This window comes from Sinohyriopsis cumingii, chromosome 10, assembly GCF_028554795.1.
Source record: "Sinohyriopsis cumingii isolate HCF-2022 chromosome 10, ASM2855479v2, whole genome shotgun sequence".
Lineage (NCBI taxonomy): Eukaryota > Metazoa > Mollusca > Bivalvia > Unionida > Unionidae > Sinohyriopsis > Sinohyriopsis cumingii.
In genome coordinates this window covers 114,828,705-114,842,153 of record NC_142970.1, presented here as the reverse complement: position 1 = coordinate 114,842,153, position 13,449 = coordinate 114,828,705, and the positions used below count along the sequence as shown (strand labels likewise).

General features: G+C 34.4%; 1 protein-coding gene across 13 annotated transcripts in view; it reads right to left on the bottom strand.

The window, feature by feature from the left end:
* Positions 1 to 13,449, bottom strand: part of LOC149791062 (tensin-3-like) — a 522,379-nt gene that overhangs the window by 141,721 nt on the left and 367,209 nt on the right. For all 13 annotated transcript variants that reach the window (XM_089972994.1, XM_089972985.1, XM_089972988.1 and 10 more), the window contains 3 exons: positions 8,025 to 8,227; positions 6,196 to 6,264; positions 5,133 to 5,237 (listed from right to left, as the gene is read on the bottom strand). In XM_089972994.1, coding sequence (XP_089829120.1) covers positions 5,133 to 5,237; positions 6,196 to 6,264; positions 8,025 to 8,227 — 377 coding nt within the window. The remainder of the gene's footprint in view (positions 1 to 5,132; positions 5,238 to 6,195; positions 6,265 to 8,024; positions 8,228 to 13,449) is intronic.

Below are 13,449 nucleotides of genomic sequence, written 5' to 3'. Positions count from 1 at the left end.
AGTTAGACACTGACATGGTTTGCAGTGATGTTCACCCTTAGGGAGGTATGCATGATTCAGCACATCATGATAAAATTTCTTGATCAAGCTCACAAAAAAAAACTTCTTTTTCACAGGTCAATAAGCTCTAGAGCCACTGTCAGTGGACACTGACAGAAAATATATGGAGGGAGGCTAACCCTAAGGGATGTATGCATGATTCAGTACATCATGTCTTGTGTGCAACTTGTGTGCAATCAGTGCATTACAATCTCATTGCTGCAATTTGTTCTAAGAGGAATGCCATTTTCGAACTGCAGGTTTGATGCTCTGAATCTTTTGTTTATTAAGTTTTCATTCAACATATTTTGTCAGGGCATAAACCAATTTATATTGTATCTGAAAGTCACCATACAAGCTGAACTCCTGACAAAGATAGTAAATAATCTGCAGCACTAACCACACACATTCTTACAAAGATAGTAATGAATTTGCAGTTTTAACCACACACCCCTAACAAAGACAGTAAAGAATTTACAGTGTTAACCACACACCCCTTACAAAGATAGTAAAGAATTTGCAGCGTTAACCACACACCCCTTACAAAGATAGTAAAGAATTTACAGTGTTAACCACATACCCCTTACAAAGATAGTAAAGAATTTGTAGCATTAACCACACACCCCTTACAAAGATAGTAAAGAATTTGCAGTGTTAACCACACACCCCTTACAAAGATAGTAATGAATTTGCAGTTTTAACCACACACCCCTAACAAAGACAGTAAAGAATTTGCAGCATTAACCACACACCCCTTACAAAGATAGTAAAGAATTTGCAGTGTTAACCACACACCCCTTACAAAGATAGCAAATAATCTGCAGCATTAACCACACACCCCTTACAAAGATAGTAAAGAATTTGCAGTGTTAACCACACACCCGTTACAAAGATAGTAATGAATTTGCAGTGTTAACCACACACCCCTTACAAAGATAGTAAATAATCTGCAGTGTTAATCACACACCCCTTACAAAGATAGCAAAGAATTTGCAGAGTTAACCACACACCCCTTACAAAGATAGTAAAGAAATTGCAGTTTTAACCACACACCCCTTACAAAGATAGTAAAGAATTTGCAGTGTTAACCACACACCCCTTACAAAGATAGACATGAATTTGCAGTTTTAACCACACACCCCTTACAAAGATAGTAATGAATTTGCAGTTTTAACCACACACCCCTAACAAAGACAGTAAAGAATTTGCAGTGTTAACCACACACCCCTTACAAAGATAGTAAAGAATCTGCAGCATTAACCACACACCCCTTACAAAGATAGTAATGAATTTGCAGCGTTAACCACACACCCCTTACAAAGATAGTAATGAATTTGCAGTGTTAACCACACACCCCTTACAAAGACAGTAAAGAATTTGCAGTGTTAACCACACACCCCTAACAAAGATAGTAATGAATTTGCAGTGTTAACCACACCCCCCTTACAAAGATAGTAAAGAATTTGCAGTGTTAACCACACACCCCTTACAAAGATAGTAATGAATTTGCAGTGTTAACCACACACCCCTTACAAAAATAGTAAAGAATTTGCAGTGTTAATCACACACCCCTTACAAAGATAGTAATGAATTTGCATGCAAACTACACACAAAGACAGTAAACAATTTCCTACATAAACCATACAAGACTAATCAATTTGCTATGTAAACACACTCCTTACAAAAACGGTAAACAATTTGCCACGCAAACCACATAATCCTTACAGTAATCAATCTGCTGTATAAACAGTCCTTACAAAGATAGTAATCAGTTTTTTTGTAAACCACATAATCCTTATAAAGACAGTAATCAATTGGCTGTGTAAACCATACACCCCTTACAAAAAATTAATCAATTAGCTGTGTAATCTACAAACCCATTACAAAGACAGTAATCAATTTGCTATGTAAACACACTCCTTACAAAGACAGTAATCAATTTGCTGTGTAAACACACTCCTTACAAAGACAGTAATCAATTTGCTGTGTAAATTACACACTCCATACAAAGACAGTAATCAATTTGATGTGTAAACACACTCCTTACAAAGACAGTAATCAATTTGCTGTGTAAATTACACACTCCATACAAAGACAGTAATCAATTTGATGTGTAAACACACTCCTTACAAAGACAGTAATCAATTTGCTGTGTAAACACACTCCTTACAAAGACAGTAATCAATTTGCTGTGTAAACACACTCCTTGCAAAGACAGTAATCAATTTGCTGTGTAAATTACACACTCCATACAAAGACTGTAAAAGATCTGCTGTATAAACACACTCTTTACAAAGGCAGTAATCAATTTGCTGTGTAAACACACTCCTTACAAAGACAGTAATCAATTTGTTGTGTAAATTACACACTCCTTACAAAGACAGTAATCAATTTGCTGTGTATATTACACACTCCTTACAAAGACTGTAATCAGTCTACTGTATAAACACTCTTTACAGTCACAATAATCAATTTGCTCTGTAAATAACTTAAGCATACTACCTTCACGTTGATTTCTGAAAGGTTTTAAACATTCCACATTTTTTGGGGGTGGGTATCAAAGATGATGATGATAATGATTATTATTATTATTATTATTATTATCATCATATGATTCACTGATTGATTACAATCTTATGCTTTCAAAGTCTGAAAGTATATACTGTAATTTCTAGTGCAACGTGTATATAAACAAATTAAAGACTTTAACATTTTAACGTTTTAATGACTGCTCTCAACCATCAGTAAAAATCTACCAACTGAACCAGGCAATAGCCCATTGATAAACTATCTCTGGCTAGGTGAGAGTGTTACATAATTATAGTATGGTTTAATGCTTGTCGCCTGTAGTGTTACATAATTATAGTAAGGTTTAATGCTTGTCGCCTTGAGTGTTACATAATTATAGCAACAATTAATGCTTGTCATCTTGAGTGTTACATAATTATGGTAACCTTTAATGCTTGTCACCTTGAGTGTTACATAATTATAGCAACATTTAATGCTTGTTGCCTTGAGTGTTGCATAATTATAGCAGTTTAATGCTTATGCTCTTGAGAGTGTTACATAATTATAGCAATGTTTAATGCTTGTCATCTTGAGTGTTACATAATTATAGTAACTTTTAATGCTTGTTATCTTGAGTGTTACATAATTATAGCAACATTTGATGCTTGTCACCTTGAGTGTTACATAATTATAGTAACTTTTAATGCTTGTCATCATGAGTGTTACATAATTATAGCAACATTTAATGCTGGTCACCTTGAGTGTTATATAATTATAGCAATGTTTGATATTTCTGACCATGAGAGTGTTACATAATTATAGCAATGTTTGATATTTCTGACCATGAGAGTGTTACATAATTATAGTAATGTCTAATGCTCGTCATCTTGAGACTGTAACATAATTATAATATTTAATGCTTATCGCCTTGAGTGTTACATAATTATAGCTACGTTTAATGCTTGTCATCTTATGATTACTGAATTATAACAAGGCTTAATGCATGTCACCTCAAGAGTGTTACAAAATTATAGCAAGGTTTATTGCTTGTCATCTAACTTGTTACAGCAAACTTGGTGATTCCCCTTGAAAATCAAAAGTTTTTATATCTGATCATGGGCATGATAAGGAATGTTTTGGTGTATGCTCACATGCACACTGCTAGTTGAGTTTCTCTCATTTTCACTAAGTGGAAATTTAACACAAAGCATCTGCAGTTGTCAACATTACATCTGAACAATTGCTGTATATGCCTAACCATGCCATACATGATCTGTTTTTCCCTTCTATCCATGAAATGAACATTTAACTTCACTTAACAGTGGCCTTGCTAACACAGCCAGTATTTATCCTTACTGTCATTATCTGATGAAGAGAGTTTTAGTGCAATCCCACTATGTAATTCTTAACAATTGTTTTAATTTATGTGAGAGATACAAAATACAAAAGAACTGATGTGTATTGTACACTCTAACAGGTTTCCAGAAAAAAGTATTTCATTTTGCTCAGGTGGAAAAGACCTGCTTCTGGAGAGAAAAAAAGACCTTAAAAATTAAGACCTTCCAAAACACCAAACAGAAACTTTAAAATTGCTTACGTCTGGACCTCTGGATTCCAAATATATATATATATATATATATATATATATATATATATATATATATATATATATATATATATATATATATATATATATATATATATATATATATACACTATGAATAGAAATGCCTGAGGTCTTAAATGTTAAATGAAATGTTGAGACAGAAAACTCCTAAATAACTCCTTTTACTTATGTTATGTATCCTGTACAATTCTTCATATTACTATCTCCCTATCTATATGCATACAGGTGTGAGAGACAGAGATCCACTTTTAAAGAAGATGAAGTAATGGTAACACTATTTTAAGTGTGTTAGACAGGCTGAAACCATCATTTGGGGGAAACGTTTTGATCAACTAAAACTAAAATGTCCAGAAAGAAATTGTCATAAAATCCTACAGGATCAGCAAATCTGGGATTACAATTCCAGTTAGGTGCCTGAGGGCACTAAGCATCGTCAACAAATAACTCCACAACCACATACTGATGAGGCATTCTTTGTACTACCACTGACCATTTACACAGACCCTGCAACAGATTGCAGGACAATTTCTTTTCCATGTAATTGATATCGGTACTGCATCCTAAAAATATGCTCATCTATATGATGAAAAAGACATAACAGATACTCTCTGTAACATAGCTAATGTTTTGCATAATCAAAGCAAAATGTAACTAAAGAGAATTTGTCCTCTGTAATTCATTCCATTCTGATTTTTTTTTGTGCAATAGATAGTGGCAAGGACATGAACCACACAAAATAGAAGCATGAGTGAAAATGACAATATTATTTACAACACTGTTGCCTGCAGGCATCTTATCACATTATTTACAGTAATGTATTTGTGGATAATGTGACCTTGCAGGCATGAAACCTATTAATGTTTGCTTTTAGAAGATGAAAAAAAATCAACTTAAAAGGACTTTACTTCCTCAGAAGATAAAAACTTGACATTTTAACACCCCCAAAAGGGAGACTTACCATGTTTCCCTTCTCCATCTTCAAACTTCTCATATGAGTCCCACCTCACCAGGTTATCTGAGGAATCATCAACTGGCACTGTCACATCAGACTTAAAATCTGCCACTAGTGGATAATAATAATAACAGTAATAATAATAATAATAATAATAATAATAATAATAATAATAATAATAAAAACAACAATAATAATAACAGCAGCAATAATAATAACACTAACAGCAGTAATAATAATAATAATAATAATAATAATAATAATAATAATAATAATAATAATAATAGCAACAATGATCACCATAATAATGATATTATAAGCTGCATCATCTTTGGATAACTTCAATTTTAATTCATCACTAGCTTAAAGGCTAAATTTGCTGTGCATTGAAAAAATTTATTTAACTAAATCAAAAATATATTTTATCATCTAATTCCAGATTCAAGTAGGTACTTATTCTGACAAATCAACAGAACAAAACGATAATTACAAATATTTGTTGAATTATATTTTTTCCACATAGTATATTCTGATCTCACTGATATCATAGTACATTTGTATAACAGCTGGCCTATATACGATGTATGATGCTTAAACTGACAAGACAAAACTTGTATAAAAAGCAGGGTGTTCTCATATCTGTCTCGCAAGTTTATTTCCCACTTTTCGTCAACTGGGTCCCAAAAATTTCAAAAAATAATACAACAGTTCCCAGGGCTACCTGGAAAAGAATATGGTTGCCCATCTTGAATTCAGCCACCCAGATACATTTTTTTTTATTACAAAACTTTGCTTCAAGATTCCATTTCCTTCTTATGAGCAATTTATACTTATTCTCCTTCATCAAGTATTTAAACAAGTTAAATTGTGTAAAATTATGGAGCAGTCATTTTATCATTTAAAACCCACTAGGCTACCTAAATTTAAAACCTGGTAGTCCCTGGGCTGTAGGAATAAGATCTGCCAGATCCTGGTTCAAGCAGCAGGAGGGGAATAATGATTCAGTGACAAGGCAGACAGTCAGTCAGATAAACCTACAGGAAACTGAGGAAAAATAATTTTCACAAACCTGTAACCATTTCTTCTGAGTTCTCCCCAAAGATGAATTCTACTTTTCCCTGGTCTGGGAAGCGGGGATCTGAAATTAAAGAAGAGCATTAGGAAAAGGAGGCAATTGCTGAAGAACTTTGTACTGCTTAATTTGGGTATTTTAAATTGTCCATAAAAGTAAATATATTTGTGACCTTCATCAAAGTAAAGATTCCAGTGATGAATTTCATTATTTGTTCAAATGTTTCTTCCTCACAGTGCAGCCAGAATAGTCATATCTCATGACCTGACGAGGAAAATGTGTGTGTGTGTGTGTGTGTGTGTGTGTGTGTGTTTGTTTTTTTGTAATCTCATATACTGTAATAACAAAGAAAAAATCTTACAAAACTTGTGAAATCTGTAAATTTATCAAAATCTCACCTTCTGTATATTTCTGTATAATATATATACATGCTTTTCAAGTCCAGTCCAACTTCAAACAACATAGACCATGATCTGACACTGCATATTGTGCCAGAAGTTTAGGGTCTTTTGTTTGTTTTACTGATTACTACAAACAAAATGCATAATGCCAGATCTGTTAGAACATCATGTGACAGTAGATCTGGCTCTGTGTAGTTTGCAATTGGAATTGACTTATAAGGTGAATGTACATGTTGGCACCTTGCAAACATCTTTCACATTTATCAATTTCTTTGCTCCACTTTCATTCTTCATTCACTTTTTTAAAGACTTTTCTACTCACAAACTCTAGTATGGATCTTGAGATGAAATAAAATCTATTTTATATCTCATTATTTTGGACATCTCATCATCATCTCATTTCTTGAGATGCAATAAATCTTCTATCTTAAATCTCATCATTTTGAACATATCTCATTTCTTGAGATGACATGAAATCTTCTATCTGTATCTCATCAGTGCGGACATATCTCATTTCTTGAGATGACATAAAATCTTCTATCTTATATCTCATCATTGTGGACATCTCATCATCATCTAATTTCTTGACATGTAATAAAATCTTCTATCTTATATCTCATCATTTTGAACATTATCATTTCATGTCTTGAGAAGGAAAAAAATCATCTATCTTATATCTCATTATTTTGGACATATCTCATTTCTTGCAATCAAATAAAATCTTCTATCTTATATCTCATCATTTTGAACGTTATCATCTCATGTCTTGAGAAGGAAAAAAAAATCTTCTATCTTACATCTCATCATTTTGGACATCTCATCATCATCTCATTTCTTGACATGAAATAAAATCTTCTATCTTATATCTCATTTTTAAATTCAAATTCAAAACAAGAATCAAAGAAATACAATGTAACAAAGTCCAAAGTTTACTGTCATTGAAACAACAAAAATAACAAGGGCAGCATTTGAACATTTCATGCTGAAGCAGTTGGAGTAAAGCATCCTGCTACACTCCACAGTAGCTGACCCAATGCTAGGATTTGAACCCAGAACCTTTCAGACAAATCTGGCATTGCTCCCACTGAACAATGCAATTCCTTGGACTAAAGTAACCTTCCCATAGCTTTCTTGTTTTAGTCAATATTGCCTGAAGAATCACCATCTTCTTTTGCAAACACCTGTGCCTTCAGGGGCATTTGATTCAACTATATAATTATCTGCTTAAGCTAAAAAGACATTCATTTTTTCTTTAGGCACATAGACATTTTAACTGACTGTATGACTGATTTTCTTTATTTACTTTCTGTTGTTACAAACTTGGGCATGGATTCTATAGATCTGATCTGGTGCCAACTACAGAGAGACATGCACACAAAAAACAAAATAGAAAAAAAAAATTTCTTCCACAAAAAATATGCATACCATTGACAGCATAATCGAGTTCCTGCTTGCTGAAGACAAGGGCATTATGGGAAATTGTACATGTATGAAACTGACATGCCCAGATGATCTCACGCTGGCCTGCTTTGTTCTTCTTGTGATAGCACTTGATCAGGATGTCACCTTTTAATGGAATCCCGGGGGAAATCGAGATACACACTTTCTGCATGTTGTCCGTCACATTACTGCAGAGTAAAAGAAATAAAATTGTTTAAATTTAAATTTCTCCAAAATGGATAACCTACTGTAATCTGACCTTGATATCCAATATTTTTGGTACAACTTCAAAAATATTGGCCTCATGTAACGTTGCTTTTTTTATCAAAGTTCCTAACCTCAATTGGCCCTGAACATCAATCTCCTAAAGAGTATAAAGTTAATAGTACCTGTGACTCTGACTGTTAACCTGTGACTGTGACCTTGACTGTCAACCTTTAAATATCATGACCTTTACTGTTAAATACAGCCCTTTTCGCAATGAATATGGAGAGGTTATTATGGCTTAATTCTGAAAAACTTTTGAAAATCTGAATAAAACAATCAAATGACATGATTATAGAAATCACTGTGATGGCCATTATGTACTCAGCCTTGACATCCCATACAGAAAATAAGCACGGGAACCTCACCATTTTTTTAACTTATTTTAAATTAGCATTAAAAGGTAACGGCTGCAAGTTTGGACAAAATCTGTAAAACTAATTTTGGGACGGCTGCAAGTTTGGACAAAATCTGTAAAACTAATTTTGGGACGGCTGGGTCCCAAGAATCATCCTATTAGAAATATTTGGGAGAAATATTCTGGGATTTTCTCTCAAATAAAAGATATTAGATAATAAAGATTATAAAGTTAATAGAATATTTTATACACAATTATACATTTTTTCAATTAAAAATATTTTGTCCAACCTTGTTAATGATCAAGTTCTGGAAGGAACTACTTCTAAATTAATTTCTTATAAAATGAAACGCAATCACATTTAACCATAAAAGATAATTTCCTATGATAAAATATGATGTTACCATAGTAGTAAATTAAAAAATCTTCCCTCAAATGTAATTTCCTCATTTGTTTTAATTAAATTCAGAAAATGTTTATTTAAAATGATTTTGACAACGTAACCATGTATGACACTTCCCAGACAACAAAACATGCCTATTGGTTTAATGCTTTAATGAAATAAAGCCGATAGCAGAAGTCTATTGATTTTAATTTGATAATAATAATAATAATAATAATACTTTATTTAACGCGGGTTACTCAGTATAATATCCTATTCTCCCATGAAGTCCTTAGGATACATTAAGTATAAAAATGCATGGTGTACAGTGTATATCTGCAATAACAGCAAAACTGAACAGAATGTACTTCATTATTTTAATCTTTAAAATGGAAATTCCACTTCAAGATAGTCATTTTACAATTTTGTTTTGAACACATGTAGATTTGTTTCTAGCTTGCCCAACTGATGCTAATTTAATCTGCATAATTAATGACTTCATAAAGATGTTAAAATAAAGCAAACCCATTACATTACAGCTTTAAGTTCATAAATGGTCCCCTATTGGAAGCCTCACTTAAATTCACAACCTACTCAGTGGGAAGAGGAAATGAAAAGAGCCCAAAAATAGCATGACTGTCAGAGGAAAGAAAGATGAGCCATTTTTCATCTGCATTATATCAATAAAGATGGGGCGCTGCTGAGGGGCTATGAGAATTGGAACAAAACTGTACCAAATTACCTCTGTGTTGGCAGATTCTGCTGAAAAATGTGGGTCATATATGGACAATATTGTGTTCTATACACAGATCATTTACCCCATCCCATCAATCAAAATGTAAAAAACTATGGTCTTATAAACATGCTTCTAAAAATGCTGAGAGTATAATATTCCTAATCGGTTTTGAAAATCCATGTTTATATATAGTACCTAAAAATAGGCCCAATTATTTGATTTCACTTTAAGATAGGTCAGGTATTTGGTTTCTATCCCCAAAATGGGCCTGATAATTTGTTTTTACTTTAAAATAGGCCAGGTATTTTGTTTTTACAAAAAAGAAATAGGCCCTATAATTTGTTTTTGCTCTGAACTTATCTCATTCTGATATGGACAATACACAGAAACCATCTGTCATCATTAAAACTAAATGCCATCAACACTAATAGATCATGCATCAATGTTATCTGAAGAAGTAAAATAAAACACTGTTCTAGAAGGTCAGATAGACTTCATTGCTACTGCAGTCTACACGGGATTTCCATGGCTTGTGTATGTTCTTCTAACACCTGAATGAAATAGTTGGTTCATTTTTTATTTAGGTGATAAAATATTTTCCCAGCACTGTATCTTTACGATATAGTGGCATAGCTAAGCACATAAAGGTATGTGCAGGCTAACGTAGAAAAATCAAGATAACATGTCTAAATTTCTAGAATTCTGCCCTCCCATGATAGTATTACATGACTTAACCAGCTTGCTATGTCCATCGGATACATCTAGCCAACATTTGTATAACTCTAAAAATATCTATTCACTGACCTTCAATTAGTAAATTACTGGACTACTGGAATAAATGTAAAGAGAATATATGCAAATCATTACCGAATTTGCCTTTCCACTAAGCCATGTGAGAATTACATGCCATATTTGCAAAATGTTCTTGACAGGTTTAAAAATAAGAGTTCTACTGAAAGGTCTGACACTTTGCTCGACAAATAGAATTTCCAAGAATTTAAAATAAGACCACTTCTTCCTTTTATATGTCAAGTGTTGGAACCATATCTGATATTTTTCAGGAATAATAGCTGCCATCCTATGCATTTTGGATGTTGGCTTGACATCATTTTCATGCAGATCTTTATGTTGAAAACCCCAAGTCATAATGATCATCGATTTTGGTGGGTTGGAGTATTTGGGTGGGTTGGGGTATTTTGGTGGGTTGGGGTATTTGGGTGGGTTGAGGTATTTGGGTGGCAAAAAGATTTTAAAGACAATCATCATAGCAATTATACTGAATGTACAACTGGCACCATTTTCAATCCCAAGTTGATACAGACATCCGTGTGTGTGTGTGTGTGTGTGTGTGTGTGTGTGTGTGTGTTTGTGTGACATTTTGATTTTTAATGTAGCTTTGGCAATTTTTCAGTCATATCAGTATAATACCCGGCAGTGATGTCAAACACTGGGGCATCATGTAGCATCATGTCCCACCTAGTCACATTATCCTGACAACAGGTCAACTAGTCCTACAACTAACCTCTTAATACTGAGCACCAAGTATCATTTTTATAAGTCTTTGGTATGACTCAGCTGGGGATCGAATCCACGACCTCCCAGCTGGGGTTAGAATCCTCTACCTCTTGCATCCAAACCAGATACTCTAACCACTTAGACCACTGGATGCCACCCATTTGGAAAGGAGTATAGGCAATATTTTAATGTTATGACTTTCCATTAAGGAGCATCAATAACAAAATTTTAAAGATGGCTTCTGTGGTGGCCATACTCGATGTCAGAATGACACCATTTTCATTTAAGACCAACTTAACATGATAAGGGGTCTTTCCCCTTCAATAATACTTTCTGTTCAAGTATATTTGTGATATCAAGATTTTTAAAATGGCTGTCATGGTGGCCATATTGGATGTCAGATTGGCATTATATTTATTTAGCTAGTTATCTTAAGAAGTCATTTAGTGAAGAACCGATGCTGATATGAAGATCCATTCAGGAGACATAATGATAAGATTTTCAAGATGGCTGCCATGGTGGCCATATTGCCTGACAGATCAGCACCATTTTGATTTTGGCACAACTAGGCATGAGAACTATTTAATGAAACCACAAGGATGATATGATCACATTTTCAAGACAGTCACTGCAGTGGCCATATTGGAACTCAGATTATCACCATTTTCATTTAGGGCAAACTAGACTTTTAGTGAAAACCCTATTTTGATGTGACAATCCTTTCAGCTATATAGATATAGCCATCGATTTGGACATCAGATAGTAACCACAGATAGGTGCAACAAGACATGATAAGAAGTCTTTACTGAAAACCCCATGCTGATTTGACCATCCATTCAGGAGGAATGGCGGTAACAAGATTTTCAAGATGGCCAGCATGACAGCCATACTGGATATTCAATTGGCCTCATTCTCATTTAGGACCAACTATAACAAAATAAAGCATTTTTCAGTGAAAACCATCCACTTGTGAGAAGAGTTACAAGCTGGCTGCCATGGTAATCATATTGGATGTCATACTGGCACCCTTGTCATTTAGGACCGATCAGACCATGGGATGAATGTGTGTAAAAAATTCAGGGTACTGGAAAAATACAGATGCTAGACAAGAGACCATCCCATAACCTTTTCTAATGTAGTAGAGTCCAGCTAGCTTTCTTGCTGTAACATGTCCATCACCTTGGAAATTTTGGCCCAGCTTTTCTTTTGTTCTTTGGGGACTTTGTCACATGCAGTTTGAGTCCTAGCTGACTCTGATACTATGGAACTTCAAATCTTTCTATTGGATCTAAGGTCCTCAGTCAGACTGCTAGATCAGAGGTCATCGGATATATGTCCATCTTATCAATGACATTTCAGTATCTTAATCCAAGTAAAATTTCAGCAAAAGGAACTTTAAAGCAATGCCTTCTCAGCTGATGGCTAGCCATTGTCTTGAGTACATCTGAATCATCTTCTCATCATGTGCTGATGACTGGCTGCCATTGTCTTGAGTACACCTGAATCATCTTCTGATCATGTGCTGATGACTAGCCATTGTCTTGAGTACACCTGAATCATCTTCTGATCATGTGCTGATGACTGGCTGCCATTGTCTTGAGTACATCTGAATCATCTTCTGATCATGTGCTGATGACTGGCTGCCATTGTCTTGAGTACACCTGAATCATCTTCTGATAATGTGCTGATGACTAGCCATTGTCTTGAGTACACCTGAATCATCTTCTGATCATGTGCTGATGACTGGCTGCCATTGTCTTGAGTACACCTGAATCATCTTCTGATCATGTGCTGATGACTGGCTGCCATTGTCTTGAGTACACCTGAATCATCTTCTGATCATGTGCTGATGACTGGCTGCCATTGTCTTGAGTACACCTGAATCATCTTCTGATCATGTGCTGATGACTAGCCATTGTCTTGAGTACACCTGAATCATCTTCTGATCATGTGCTGATGACTGGCTGCCATTGTCTTGAGTACATCTGAATCATCTTCTGATCATGTGCTGATGACTGGCTGCCATTGTCTTGAGTACACCTGAATCATCTTCTGATAATGTGCTGATGACTGGCTGCCATTGTCTTGAGTACACCTGAATCATCTTCTGATCATGTGCAGTCAGTCAGAGTGAAAGATGCATGGAAAAGGCAGC